We start from the raw sequence: 15258 nt of genomic DNA, 5'->3' as shown, positions 1-15258 counted from the left end.
GTCCCCGTCGGAATAAATTATTGACAGGTGGGACAACGATATAACCCACTTCTCGTTCCAAAACACAAAAGTACAGCCTACCAGGCACCTACTTGGATACACAAAAGGTACAACATCTTGGAACCTAAAACTACTTTGTCAAACCAACCTGTCAAACTTACATATTTCCGGTGCGAGAATACCAATTGAACCCAATCTAAAGAACGAACAACTACACACCTACCAATAACCAGTTTTCCTTCACCTCTCATCTACATTCTACATCAACACTTCCGATCCTGCAGAAATATATCCCAAGGACAACATCCACGTATCATTCAGGAACCTGATAGATATCTTCTTGTATCTAAGAAGCTTGTTTGATTCGCAAGAAATGTCGGGCATACCGCGATATAACAATGCACCATTAAATGCACGATCGGGTGTTCCTGTCCCTCCCACCGGGCCTTCAACATCCTCTGAAACGGCCGCGCCTGCATCATTATCAGAACCTCTGAACAACAGCAACCCCACCACGACATTACCCTCATCCTCCTCGTATCCACGAGCGCAACCCGCAGCTGCCGTGCCCATTCCTACCGGGCTTGCAAACTCGCAACGTTACGCCCCTCCCCCCGCAGCTGCAGTTACGACGGCCAAACCAGAGCCAACGCGCACGATAAAAGAAGATTCCGATGTACCGCCTGCACCCCAACCAGGTGCTTTCCCCAAGCCGACTGCTGGGTTCGCGGGAAATACGTTCGCATCGCAAACTAAATTTGTGCCTCCGCCTCCCAGAGCGGGGTCTTCATATGTTGTCAATCACAATGCGACTCCTTCGATGCCACCCAATCCAAATGCGGGGGAAGTTGGGACGGTGGAGAATCATACAGAATACCCCCCTCAGATGATGATCCCGCCGCCAAGCGTCACCCGCGCACCGTTTTCGACGACGATGACGATGGATGCGAACACGGCAGCTCAGACATCGGGTTCATATGGGACAATGCATCCTCAACCGGTTTCTGTTGGCAATGCGTATGCTCATCGTACACGGCAGGAAAACGAGGGATATGGACAGCGACGCAGTGTTGAATACCTGGAGCATCCACCGGGATACGTGCAGAATGCGTATGCGGCTGAACTGAGCAGTGATCAAAGGAGAGCAATGGATGTGAATGAGAGGAGAGAAAATGCCAGTGTAGGTGGGGTGAATAGTGGGGGTGAGGAGGAGGGGATCTGGGGGAGTGCAAAGAGGTGGGTTGGGAGTGCCGGGAGTAAGTTGAGTGAGGGGGAAAAGGAAGTTTGGAGGAGGATTAATGGGGAGTAGAGTTTACTGGGGTTGCTGGGGGTTTGGTGGAGTGGGATCATGTGTTCTACGATAGATATGATGATACGATACGTTACGATACGATACCAGACGTGAAAATTCGATAAGATGGTGTACGATTGTGTATGATTAGGTAGCAGTAGACTGATACATTTACAGCTACAAAGGATATTCGGGTAAAGTACTTTTATACAAAGAATATCACTTTTTTATAGAATACTTTATGGGAGCCTATTTTCTGGTATGAGCCAGTGCGTAAGCCACTTCAAACGAATTGACCTGGATAGTGTGCAGACAATCCAACACAGTACCGTGGGTAGATACAACAAGTATCAGCCTCTATACAAATGAAGATAAGCAAATTATTGACACTGATAAGAATAGAAGCAGAACCCCTATCACTTGAGGCAACATGTATTCATCATCACTGGGTTTGAGTGTGATGGAGGGTAGGTAGTATTGTATGAACACAAGTATAGCTGTGAGGAGTTTCGTCACGGTACATAGTATAGCTCCCGTCATCAAAGCATCCGGGGCTTGGAGGATTTGCACAAGGAGTACGAGAGTATGCGATCCTAGAACGAAAAGGTACTGACGGAATGTTTTGCAAACAATGGAAGAAAGGGGGGGGAAAGTCGGTGTTCGAAGACTTGGTATCAGGAAGGAAGCTTTTACTTGTTGTAGATTAGAATTTAGCTGGTGATCAATCAATTGAATGTTTGACACCCCCGTAATTCGAGAAGGGAAAGAGAAGGATACGCGCATACCCAGCGTCATCGATACATTTTTTCTCCCGGGGAGCAAGGGGGAAAGGTAAAGCAGGGGGAGGTCATGGGTGAGTGGGTAGGGCGGGTTGATCTTCATATTAGATGCGTTATATTGATAGGGGTGACAACGTAATCCACAGTGGAGAGAAGATATCAGATAAACGCCCGAGTCGAGTATATCTGCATGAATTCTGCGTACCGATCGGGACGACTGTGGAAATTGAATTGTAATGAGTGCTTGGGCTTGTGTGCTCGAAAGGGAGAAAGGTGGATAATGGGAGTGTGAAGGATGTGGGAATCGGAGTTCCCCCCGCATGGAAGCTGGAAAGGGAAGGAATGATGTAGGGTCGGTGTGGCAGTGAAGACATGGGATGATGTTCGTCTTGCCTTCGAGAAGTGATGTCGTTTCGCGGTTTGAGAAAGATTGATATGTTGTCGTCTGATAGCGTTCGAAGTAGATTTGCACATGACATCTTTGGATATAACGATACCTATTAAGGTCTCTTAGCGGAGAGACGGGATGACAGAATCGCAATGACCGTTTGGAATAGATACATCATAGCCTTCCTTCCAGTCGCATGAGTTGAGGTTTAGTGCGAAAGGATTATCTGCTAGAAGGATATCAGAGAATTCTAGAATGATAAGGTGGGTAGGCGGTGCACGGGATGATACAGTAGGCGAGTGGAAAAGGCTAGAGCTACAGCTAGTGACCTGCCCTACCCTGCCCTACGAAACAGCTGAGTCCCGAAACAGGTACTGGGTGGATTAGACAAAGTGGAGTGAAGCGGGTGATCGGATTTCGGATGAATTGAGAAAAGGGTCATAGCGGGGGATTGTTTGGGAAACCACGGTGCTTCCGTAAAGGTTAGATTGAGGCAAGTGATTTTAGACGCTTGGGATGTGAAAATAGATGAGAAGGTTGTTAGATGAAGAGTCTTTAGTAACCTTATTTTGGAAAAGTGTGTGAGAGTTTGATTGCCTCAAAACGGGCACCTGACTTGACCCCGAACTGAGAGGATATCTTATTAGTTGCCTCGTATCTACGGAGTAATGTATAGTGCGAAGTGGACAGTATCATGACGGTCGCTATACGTTTACGCTAGAAATCCTTCTTGACAGGTCTCGATAACTTTTCCGTTTTGGGAGAAGTACATTTTTGAGCGTCCTAGATGGAGACTAATTGCAGCAATGAATGGGATATACCTACCTACAGATTAGTCTCGTTGTGTTGTCCATTCTTGTTATTCTCGAGTCTTACTGCTCATGGCGTAGTACGAATTTAACATCATGATACGGTCAATCACCAGTGATCGCATGCCAGGAGATATATTAATGTGCCCGTAACGAACGACGAGGCCAGCCGAATTGGCATGGGATTGGGATAGAATTGAATATCCGTGCCTGCCTGTGCTGTCAGTGGTGATCGATGGGCCGGGATGAGAGGAGCTGCTGAGGCAAGCCACATATTATTTGAGGTATGACGAATCGGACATTTAATCGATCATCGGAATCCTGGTTAACAGTACAGTGAGAGATGGAAAGAGGATTTACAGTCGCCGACTAATCGACTATTATGTGACAGGTATCAAGGTTTCTCGGCATCAATCGGTATCTAGATTTGATATAGAAAGAGGGAAAGAGCGAGCCTCTACCTCCTCAGCTAGTGAGTCGCTCAGCCAGTTAATCAAATTGGTTTCAACGACAGAGAATAGCTAGAAAGAAAAGGGAAGTCAGCAATTTGTTACAAACTAAGTAGATACGATATTTTAGAATATGATGATATGTTTCCCCTTCATCTAAAGTATTTACCTACTAGTTTTAGTTTGTATGAAAGATTTAGCTTTTTTACCCTCAGACTGACAGTCGGTTCATTCGGGACGTCTACTTCATCAAGTTAATTGGTTCGAATCTCTTACCTCTCTTACTTGGGTCTTCCCCTGTTTAAAGTTTCATGATGCTTGTCTCAAACACTACCGAGGATGCACGATACATGGATTATTGCAATAGGATGATGGAAACTTGCCAAGATGAGGACTTCTGAAGTGAGTTTAAGAAATTAAGAGTGCGAGTTGAGATTCTGGCGGTGTTCAATTTGTGGAGCGGTGAAGTACAAACAATGACAGAGAGCGAGCAAGATTCTTAAGTCTGAAGCTTCATCGTTGGAGAATTTGAAACTATTTCAAATCAGAATCCTCGGTTCTCTTACAATCTCTTACTTCGTCTATTTCACAAGAGAGTATCGAGAGACGATGCAAGTAACAAAGTATGAGAAAAGGGAGGATGGGATGGATGGCTAGACACGGTGATTATTGGGAAAGAAGATTAATTTAGGGATTGCTAAAAATGACAGTAATTATTTTTATATCGTCTTACTTCTTACTTCTGTCAGCCATCAATTCACATTGATGAAGGGGTACATTCGGTACTGTACGTCTAGCTTAAAATAGATAGATACACTGGTCGGATTTTCAAGTGTGGAAATGATTGAAAAGCCGTTGTTAAATAAATGATAAACAATAATGATTGGTTATTGGTGATTGAGTATTGGGGATTTATCACTTCTGTGCCACTTTAGCCAGCCAAGATATACTTAGCATACAATATACAGTACATATGAGGAATTACCTATCTCCTCTGTACTTCCAGACCCGTCCCCCCTCCCCCCTCCCCCCTCTCCCAGACCAATATCATTTACTTTTACTACACGTCGACCATACGAGGATCCCTAATCCTTTCGAAGGCTTCTTCCTTACACATAGAAACGATTAGGTAGACAATTAGGTTTGAGCATTCTTCTTATTCGTATATATATTATATATCATACATGATCTATTATATCATATTAGGGCTGATATGCTTTGTTGTACAGCTAAAATCGTGGAGCACCCCTGTTTCCGTGTGAAAAATGATCCTCAAACATAAACCTAGTTTCTAATCTACGAAGTATCCTTACCCGTCCGACTAATCTACTCATGGTACCATCTGCTCATCACCAGTGGAGAAAAGAGACCCCAAACTTTCCAACTTTGCCATTCACCACTCACAAACTTACTAATTACTTCAAACAGCATTTGTCAATTCCTCGTTCGACGCCATCTTCGGGCATCATTGGTTGTCGGTTGACCTCGGACTTTTTTGACAAGCCTCAATTAGAGGTTACTCTAGACGTTACAAATCCATCCCCATAGCACCCCGTTGGGATAGTCCGTGGGCTCATGAAAATAATTGGAAACAGGTCGATATCCAACTGTGCAATACCACCGTGGTACAAGCACCAGAGTCACCACCGTCGCCATCGTCATGGTAGCTTAATTCTCACCAACCTCCAGGGAAAAAACTTTCCTTATGTGGGACCGACGGTATCGTTATATACTCCCTCAGCCTACCTGCCTTACCCCAGATACTGCACCTTTAAAGTGTAGTGGCGTCGGATGAGGCAAGACAAGCCACCTCCCTCTACTCGTAGTGCCCTCTAAACTCTCTTGCTGGATGAACACATACACACATACATATCTCATATCGAATGATGTCGTTCCATGATGGGTCAGCGGCAGTGGACCAGTCCCTAGACCCAACCAGCAGCCTTGCAACTTCGATACTGCAACCAAGTGCAATTGTGCTCACTCATATTGCTAAATACTACTAACCCACTTAGATACTACCTAGGTAACTTCAGCTACTATTCGCACAGCTCATCTGTCCTTCCCACCACACCTCCCTCTCCCCCCCCCCACTTCACCTACCCATGCAAAGCCAAGCCTTTCCGGCAAAGCGTACTTTCCAGGTCTCGACCACACAAGTTTTGTGAGGTTTGGCTTGTATCAGGAACGACGCTGGCATGGGTCTAAGAACGACATCCCGATCCCGGGCAGGGCTGCAAATCACGACAGGCGTCCCTCGACCATTTCAAGTATTTTCCCTTTCTTATACCTCATGGATCTCTGCACTGCCCCTCTTCCACCTTTTTCGCGTCGTCCCAATCGCAACTCTTCCTGCTCTATTCGACCAGTCACTCCTTTAAGGTCTCTTTAATCTCGCTTTTCGTTCATCTATATACTGGGAGCTGGCTCTCATAAATTTCAAGCCAGGCTACGTCGATCACCAAACGAGTTTGTTTCTATACTACTTTTCCCCAAGTGCATAGCTCAACTCATCACACTCATTTCCGCTGCCCGACACTATCTACTTGCAGATACATAGTAACCATACCCACATATTCTCATCGCGAGACATCGTTGTCCAATTTCGTTTCACCGGAAACTTTACGCATTCCCTACATATATCATATCAGAGTTGCGCATCCCTCGGATCTTATCATATCTGTTGAAGTTACATACAAATCCTTATAATCCCTCCCGGACCTACATCGACCTTGCCGACACCCCGGATCGGTGGATCATTATATAATACTTTCTTTTCTACAAAACTATCTAACGCTGACGACGATCCTGATAGTTAATCGACCCTTAACTATAGTCAACTGAACTTGATTTACTGTCATGGATTCAAGCCAGGCGCAATCGTGAGAAACCCACATTGACCCCTTGTTCCGATATCATCTTTACTTACATCTAGCCCTAGCCGCCATTCTTTTCAACCACAATCTTCTTTTGATTTTAATCAAAATAACAAGTTCAGAGGAGATTGTCCCCCACGGTCATTTCCACCAGCTTCTACCATGGATCCCAACGAGATGTCTATGAAGCAAGAACCTATAGGATTAGGTATGTGGTCAACAACAACACCACCAAATCCAACCATCAGACCTCGTCCTGCCACCATACATGAGACGGGGTTCTCATACTGCATGCCAGAGCAGGGCAACTATACTTTACCAGCATGGGACTCTTCGACGATGCCAATGCAGCCAATGCACAATGGGCTTTCTCAAGATTATGCAGTTCATCAAGATTTCTTTCCACAATCATCGGTTGGCGACCGTGAACAGCATCAGAATCATACTGTTTCCGTCAACAGCAAAGCTTTCTCTGAATTCGATTTCACGGATCATTGGAACACGAAACCTTGTGACGACGGTATGGAAATGCAAGGTCTGGATACAGACATGCACATGGGCCAAGCTTATACGACGGACGAGGCCGTACCAATTCTCGATCTGAGATGTGGACCTGGAATGGACTCTGATCGACCTAGTTTGGAGCGACCATGGAGTTCGCGGAGGATGTCTGGCTCTTCCTTCACATTGTCAACCACGGGGGCTCTTTCTGAAATGCCATCATACGAGGATTTTTCAACTACATTGTCAGAAGCACCTTCTTTCACTTCAGAGTATCCGCCTCTATCAAATAGAAATTCTTTGATGTCGTCAACACAATTGTCGCCAGTAGCATCCCCTAGAATGACCCCACAAAATAGATCCGAATTGGTAAGAACTCAAAGTAGAGGCAGAGCATCTCCCTCACCTCGGCCTAGTATGCGCTCAGCACCATATAATATGGATAGCAATAGAAGCAAGAGGTGGTCTACGGGATCATACGCTCCTGCACCGAGTAGACGCCCTTCTCCATTCGTCTACCATCAGGGTCAAGAATCATTTCAATCTCCTCACCAACCTCAAATGTCATCCCGGCATTCTTCACCAACGATATCTAATCCCCATTTGCCTCTCAACATGGTCAACTTACAGACGCAACAACATCCATTTATGATGGCCAACAACCTAGCTTATCAACGGAATAGTATGCTTTTACCTTCTCATTCATACCATGAGCCCCATCAATTTGACACCCCACCTCCTTTACTTTCTCACGGTCTCTTCCGCATGCTTCAAAGTAACGCAGATCCACATGCATTACATACTCATTACTCTGATTTGAGTGATCCCCCTGATCTTTACGCGTCCTTACATGAAGAGCAGTTGGCACCTCCGCCAGAAGATATGAACCCATCGGATCCTGATCTCATTCCTCACGAGCAAGAACTACGGTTTGACGGAGATTTATACACACCAAGATGGGTGCGGGGCCATGGAAACAAGAGAGAAGGATGGTGTGGCATTTGCAAACCAGGAAGATGGCTCGTACTGAAGAACAGCGCATTCTGGGTATGTATTCTCCGGCGCTTTAGGCCAAAGTTTTCTTTCAAACCCAACCGTTACTAACATCTGACCTACAGTATGATAAAAGTTTCACACATGGTATTTCAGCCGCAACTGGACAGCCATTTCAAGAGCCGCAAGAAACGCGACGCATGGACGGAAATCCCGATGTATGGGAGGGTCTGTGTGGAAGCTGTAATGAATGGGTGGCTCTAGTCAGTAGCAAGAAAAAGGGAACCACTTGGTTCCGACATGCTTACAAAGTAAGTTTCATATCTTCTCACCTCAAGAGTCCGAGCACACATCGTATTTCATACTTCATATCGGAGAATTTGGAATCAGTGGGTTCTTGATAATTTCTGGCCCTATCAATTAAAATGAACTTGAGACTAATATGAATAATTAACAGTGTCACACTCATCCGAAGATTAAAGATGCACCGAAACGCCGACGTGAATCTAGTCACTCTCGTGCCCTCGGCGCTTCGAATATGGCGAAATCAAAAGCTCACGATTCTATTACTTCGAATCCGCACCAATCTTCACCAATGACACCTAGTGTTACTTCGACACCTCGGTATCAGAGGAAGTCAGCGTTAGGTAGTCCGATAGATGACTTGAGTCCTATGATATAATGATTTTCGTCTTCTTCTCCATCTACAATGTTCTCCTTTCTTCTTATCTGCGAGTTTGTGTTTACATGATTTGATTTGGTGTACATGATGAAAGACTTTTTATTTTCTATTTTTCTTCTACTTTTATTGAAACACATACTATACTTTTTTATTTGATCGATCTTATTTCTTTTATTTTGACAACAGAGGAGAAAGGCAGACAAGCATCTAAGAAGCAGGAGACAACGAGATTTTCAGTTACAGATCCAGTAGTAAGGCGCCGGGCGGGATACCATGCATCTTTATTCTCTCACTTATTTCATTCCACTTTCGTTTTGGGAGCACGGTTGTTGGGCCGGGGATTGGTTGGCGGGATGGTCCAGGAAAGGTATGGCGGATGCAGGACAGACAAGCTAGGGAAAGGAAAAGGAACACTTGGACTTGGGGGACAAAAACGGCTTTCTTTCATATTCACAGTACAAGCTTTATCACAAGCACAAGACGAGTATCTGCAGGCTGGCGTGTGTTATAATTTTACGAGAAAGGAGAAAACAGACGGGGATTGAAGATGCAGAAAGAGTGAAGATTAGGGAGGCGAGGAAGGCAAAGGCAGGCGCAAACAGAAGAGGAAAAAATAATTGGGTTGGGTACCGGTTTTGTCTTTGGGGATTTCATTGAGATGGGGATTTTTCTGGGTGGGCGGTATATAGCATCATGTAGGTTAGGTTAGGTAGCATAGCGATGGGTTTGATAGAGTAGAGTCCTATCATGAGATTTGAGCGCTTGCATGCAACATGAGCGGGCGCGAGGCAGACAGCCAGGCGTGCAATGGCCAATTTAGTTTAGGAGTTTGAAACATGAAATGAGAAATATACTTTTAAGTTTTCTATATTGAGTCTCAACTTTCTGCATGTTGAATGTTGGACATTTGAAATTTTGAATAGATAGACAGATAGATAGATAGATAGATAGATGGGAATGACAGGATCAGCTAGGAGATTGTTTCTCAAATTCCAATTCTAAGATCTATGAGTAAAATCTAATTTGCATACACTGACTGACTGTCACCGACTGCACTTTCCTTCCCATCGTGTTACCTAATTCTCGATTGTAGATACTAAGATACGATACCCCTCTCGCTCTCCTTTCTAATCGCAATGCTTTTTTCCACTTCAGCTACCTACCCAGCACACTCAGCTTTTCCCAATCGAGACATCAAGATACCATGTATATATGTATATATGTATGACTCGCTTGTATGCGAAGGAATAATACCATAAATACTATACTTTATCGTTCCTTCGCTGGGGTATACCAGGCAATAGGAATAGGGAGGAAGGGAACTGGGAAGGGGAGCAGGGACAAAACTCGGGGTATCGGGCAGGGGATTGGTGGAGAGGAAAGATATGGTGTGTATTGGTTTTTGTTATTGATGTCTACCTATAATACCATGGCGATCTAGATGTCATGATCGAATGATTTTATTGATGAGGTATTTGTGATATCACATGATGAGCTGATTATATGGTTGTGTTGGTAGGTATCTAGTGAGCAGACGGGCCGTAGCATTACTGGGTGATCTTGGAATTTGAGATGGGAGGGTCTGGATCGTAGGGCTTGCAATGATTCGGGGTTGTGGACGATGATGGATTTTCGGATTTAACTGATCAACTTGTTGGATGCTCACACGTGTTCTGCTCGTATGTACTAATAGTCAATGTCATGTATTGTGTTTTTAGAGGCCCGTATGACTATCCCGGATGGCGAATAGTGGATAAAGGAAGTGCTATTCATTGGACGCGTATAATATGTTTCTAGATGTTTGGTGTATTTTGTTAGGGTGTGTGAGGTGCTTCGAAGAAGTGCTTAAATGATAATAATGAAGATACTTGAACTCGTTAGAGTGTATGAAGTTAAGATTTTAGACTGTGTGGCTGTTAGATAGAGATTGGAGAATGAAGGGACTTTTTTCTTTCGTCCGAAAATTCCACGGGTTCGGGGGTTGGTGCGAGTCGAGGGCGAGTGCGAGGAAACTGGACGCGTGAAGTGGATGGAGTGGGTTGGGGTGAGTTTGAGAGGTTATGCCGTTAGTAGTGAGTGTGTTATGGTTGAGGGATAAGGGTGTAAGATATGGAGGTGGTTGGTAAGTCGGAATGATGGGAATGGTGGTGATAGGTAATGGGGGATCTTAGCAGGAATATGGATATAGGGCTTAGAGTAGTCGGATCTTGGAAGGGTGGATAATGTAGAACACATTTAGCTGGAAAGCTAGAAGAATTCGGAAGAGATGGCGTAATACAGGGTTTGAAGCAGCCGGACTGAAACTAGATGTCCACGAGAACTCAGAAATGGTACGAAAGACAGGGTGTGAGATGTGCTATACGCTAGAAGAGTCATAAGGCGGGATAGAGAGTCTCGATAAGGAAATGGAAAACAGGGGACGAAGATTTCTGGAGGGATCGAGGATGGCGAAAAAATAGTCATGGTAATCGTGCAGGGAAGGAAGATGGGAAAGTGATATGGAGATTTATGCGTTGTGCTGGTGGGCAAGATATCATACAGTACCGTGAGATCCGGAGAAGGATGCGAGTGTGGATCATGGGATGAAAGCGGGATGGAGGATGCGGAGTAGATGCAATCACTTCAGATTGAAGAAGTAACGTACCAATTGTGTGGTTCATATTGAGAAAATATAGATCAAGGTATCTTTTGATGTTGGATTTTTTGACGTTGGTTGTAGTTAAACGGCTCGTGCGGTGGAGTAAAGTCGTGCCGATGGTTCACCGAGAGAGAATCGATGAAGGCGCTAGAGGTGTGTAGACTTGGACGTCAATTCATGCGTTGGTCGAGATGAGTAAACAAGCAATTTATCGTGACGAATCTCGCGAAAGTTCGATGGCTGCTGTGCCGTTTTATCATGAGAATTGTATATCGTTTATTTAGATATCGGATAGAGGAGCGGAAGTTATGGATTGGAGCGAGGGCTTAGAAGAAGTGATCATTAGATAACCAGGACAGAGCTTGTAATTGGGAAAAGGCGTATTTCCTCCAGATTGGACATAGATTCACGAAGGCGCTCTTAGGTGCATTAGGCTGTATTCAAGAAAAGGCAAAAAGAAGCTTTGTGACAGCATTACAATGGCGATGGACTAATGATTCAGTATCCCCTTTCTTGGAATGAAACTGGCGAAGACAGTACGATAATCTGAGGTCAACATTGCCCAAGTAGTCAAAACGATTGTTGTTTTCATTGGAAGTATTTTAGTTACTTAAGTAGATGAGACAAGCCTGATGTTGGGCGACTGTTGTTCTAGAGATGGGTTATGTAGCGCATCGTGGAGTCTTTTCGAACAATTACCTAGTAAAGAAACCTCAATCCCTATTGTATTTTAGTATAAGACACTCCAATCTCTATCTATCCACTCAATCCTTCTACAACAATATTATTATCGAGCATCGTAAACCTGTAGAGATTGATGACCTCTCCTCTCCTCTCCTGTTACCTTTGTTGATTTCTTATATAATGTTAATCGTGGATTACATTATTGTAAATCATAATCGTCCTCTCAAGAGTGTGAGAATGATCTCAACACTCGTTGGCCGCTCCAGTCAGGTATATAAGCCGGTTCGTGTTATCTACAAACACCTAAACAAAGATCCGGAGTTCAACATCCATCTGACCTCTGGGTGAGTTCAGAGATCACAATTTGGCGTGCTTCTCGTTGCAAAGATGGTCAGCTGTACCAGGCTGATCTGAGCGAGGCTGTATAAAGGATAATATGGCCTTCGTATTGAAGCCTGTTACCCGCTCGATATTTGAGCATTCGCGAGAGCTCAAAAAGGAATCCGTCGAAGTTCGTCAAATACGACATCGTGTAGATGAAGACAAGGAGAACCGAGTACTTATCTACGATTATGCCACATCCAACGTGCTTGAAATGATAAATGACTGTCCTCCTCTTCCTTTGCAAGCAAGAAAGGCCATCCTCAAAGAGCTTGGCCTGGCATTGAAAGATATGCACGCGAGAAATTGGATACATCTTGGTTGGCTATCTTAATCCATTCACAACTTTTGCCCAGAGCTCTCTCCTGACCTTATTCGTATACTCTAGATGTGAAGCCCGACAACGTTTTCATAGACTGGTTTGTTAATATGGAAACCAATTTTGCCTTGAAAAGGTGCAATTGGGCGATTTAGATTGTGCTTTGTACCTCACAGGCACGCATCTTCTAAACCATGAGATAGGAAAAGTGATGTGGCAAAGTCCAGAAGGACAACTGGGGAGGGCAATGGGGAAGCATTCGGAGGTGCTTTCTCTTGGGCTTTTGGCAAGTCAAATTCGATCCTTACAGAGTCCCAGTTTCCAACTATATGGCTCTTTTCAGTGTCTGTTCGTGCTCACAGGGGTTGAACTCTTTCACCTCGATTTTGATAGTCTATCTGTAGAATTGGAGCGGGTGATCTTGGACAAGTTGCTTTCGAACTTTGGGCCGCTTCCGAATGCGCTTGCAAAGCATGTGGATGATGAGAAAGCAGGCGAGCTCTTGAAGGATCTTTGGAAAATGATTGAAGAGGATGAGGAGCGAGCTGAAGAGTATGAACCTTTTGGGCAATGGACTGAAGCTGATTATCCCAATCTTGATAATGATGCAAAGAGATTGATACTCAGAATGACGCATTTAGACCCCGGAAAGAGGGTAGAAATGGTTGATATCATGACAGATCCTTATTGGGACGGGGTTGGATCCATGGGTCTTTTGATACCGAAGAATGTTTTGAAGATGATGCCAATCAAAAATCTAACCCAAGAGAAAGAGATGACATGAGTACTTTGTGGCAAATGTTTGCAACCTGAGAACATAAAAAGTACCTTTAATGACTACCATTTGACAATGGAGGTCGTATGGAATAGCGGAGTACCAACCATTTATCTAGGTACTCACCTCATAATCCTACGCTGCATTAGGGAGTGTGTACTAAACATGTATTAATACCACGAGAGATACTCAAACTTCAGGAGCGTTCTGAACTGGAGGAATAGCCCGTCAATGAAAAAGACAGTTCCTGTGAACATGATGTCCACGAATATGGAAACCTCAAAGTCCAGAGAGCAGAACATAGCATGCCATCTTGTACTCCTCATCTACCACCAGACAAGAGTGATTCATGAGTTTCCTGTCAGCATTTGCAGCGACCTTATCTCCACTCTGAGGCTTTATCCCACAGATGCTGTTAGTTTAAAAGCTTCTCTAATATACACATGCATCATCTTCCTCTCTCACGTCTGAACTCAATCGAACTTACATACCTCACCATAACATCCTGCATGAATGTATTTGACATCGCACCCACAATCGTCAAATATGTGTAGCCAACATGACCAGCAGTAGATGAGCGTTTATCCTGATACGCGATATCTATTGCATCGCAGATATAGTATCTGGCCCGTGGAGAAGCTGGCTCACTATTGGTATAGAGAAGAATGGTGTAGAGTATGAGAAGCTTGGGTACGCAGCAAGTTGTAAATAAAATATCACCAATCACGATATGAGATGTTGGAGATTGGAAATTTGGAGATTCATCAATAATTGTCCCTCAAAAGATAGCATAAACTGATTGGACGGACGTTCAGGGCCGTTTAAAGTGGATGACGGTGATAATGATGATGACGGTGAAGGATGGTGAAGATGGTGAAGATGGTGAAGATGGTGAAGATGGTGAAGATGGTGAAGATGGTTGAAGATGGTGAAGATGGTGATGATGGTGATGATGGTGATGATGGTGATGACGGTGATGATGATAATGATGATAATGGGTTGCTAGGTACCTGTATCTCTGGAGCACAGGCCGATGTCGAAGTGCCAAGGCGCCATTTCAAAGTCAATACAACACAACGATTGTACCTAGATACTCGTAGATAGCTCGTAATTACAGACGGAGACAACATGATCTATTCGCGTGATGATTTTATATTCTTTTCTTTTCTTATATCTACATCCATCTACATCTATGATATAATTATAATTGAACTATCCATCCCATCGTTATATTCATCCGCTCTCTCGTCTCACGGTAATATGTAATCTTTGATTTTTATCCATTCATTTGCTCCTCTCAGCCCAGATCCCTCACCCCCCCCCCCCCCCCCCAAACTTATCGGGCTCAAACGCCCCGGCCATATCTCAGAACGGGAAGGAAACCCCCTTCGTTCGCTCGGTCGAAAAAAGTTTCCTTGATTTGTCTCCCACTACTTTCTCTTCACTCTCACGCCGTCTTTGCACTATTCACACTATTTTAATTTGCTTGCGTCTGGTGTTGAATTGGCCCAGCAACACTCCATTTCTATACCGCCATCTTCAGCATCTCCGACCAAAGAAGGCTTGCCTCCACTTTCATTTGACCATCTAGACACTTGAAGATCTCCAACATACCTCCTACCTAGGTCTTGGTGTTTTCCGTACGGTGCTATCCCTCGAGCAACACTATAGACCAGAGCTCTACTAATTGTAA

The 15258-nt window shown here is 44.3% G+C and overlaps 4 protein-coding genes across 4 annotated transcripts; all 4 read left to right on the top strand.

Moving 5' to 3' along the window:
* Positions 1-373: 373 nt before the first annotated feature.
* On the top strand, positions 374-1309 carry EAF02_006783 (uncharacterized protein; the record flags this gene model as incomplete). The annotated part of the gene is made up of 1 exon (XM_038902831.1): positions 374-1309. One exon carries the CDS (start codon positions 374-376, stop codon positions 1307-1309), a length of 936 nt encoding a protein of 311 aa, XP_038757152.1.
* A 5266-nt stretch (positions 1310-6575) lies between these two features.
* Positions 6576-8768, top strand: EAF02_006782 (uncharacterized protein; the record flags this gene model as incomplete). Its single annotated transcript, XM_038902830.1, has 4 exons — positions 6576-6598; positions 6658-8140; positions 8212-8397; positions 8544-8768. The coding sequence occupies 4 exons, from the start codon at positions 6576-6578 to the stop codon at positions 8766-8768; spliced, it is 1917 nt and encodes a 638-aa protein (XP_038757151.1).
* Positions 8769-12270: 3502 nt separating this feature from the next.
* On the top strand, positions 12271-13574 carry EAF02_006781 (uncharacterized protein; the record flags this gene model as incomplete). Its single annotated transcript, XM_038902829.1, has 4 exons — positions 12271-12360; positions 12521-12791; positions 12860-12894; positions 12927-13574. The coding sequence occupies 4 exons, from the start codon at positions 12271-12273 to the stop codon at positions 13572-13574; spliced, it is 1044 nt and encodes a 347-aa protein (XP_038757150.1).
* An 852-nt stretch (positions 13575-14426) lies between these two features.
* On the top strand, positions 14427-14669 carry EAF02_006780 (uncharacterized protein; the record flags this gene model as incomplete). Its single annotated transcript, XM_038902828.1, has 1 exon — positions 14427-14669. The coding sequence occupies one exon, from the start codon at positions 14427-14429 to the stop codon at positions 14667-14669; it is 243 nt and encodes an 80-aa protein (XP_038757149.1).
* Positions 14670-15258: the final 589 nt, after the last annotated feature.

This window comes from Botrytis sinoallii (genome assembly GCF_014898435.1).
Source record: "Botrytis sinoallii strain Bc 23 chromosome Unknown BSIN_011, whole genome shotgun sequence".
Lineage (NCBI taxonomy): Eukaryota > Fungi > Ascomycota > Leotiomycetes > Helotiales > Sclerotiniaceae > Botrytis > Botrytis sinoallii.
The sequence above is the reverse complement of the archived record's forward strand: the minus strand, read 5'-3'. Positions and strand labels throughout refer to the sequence as shown.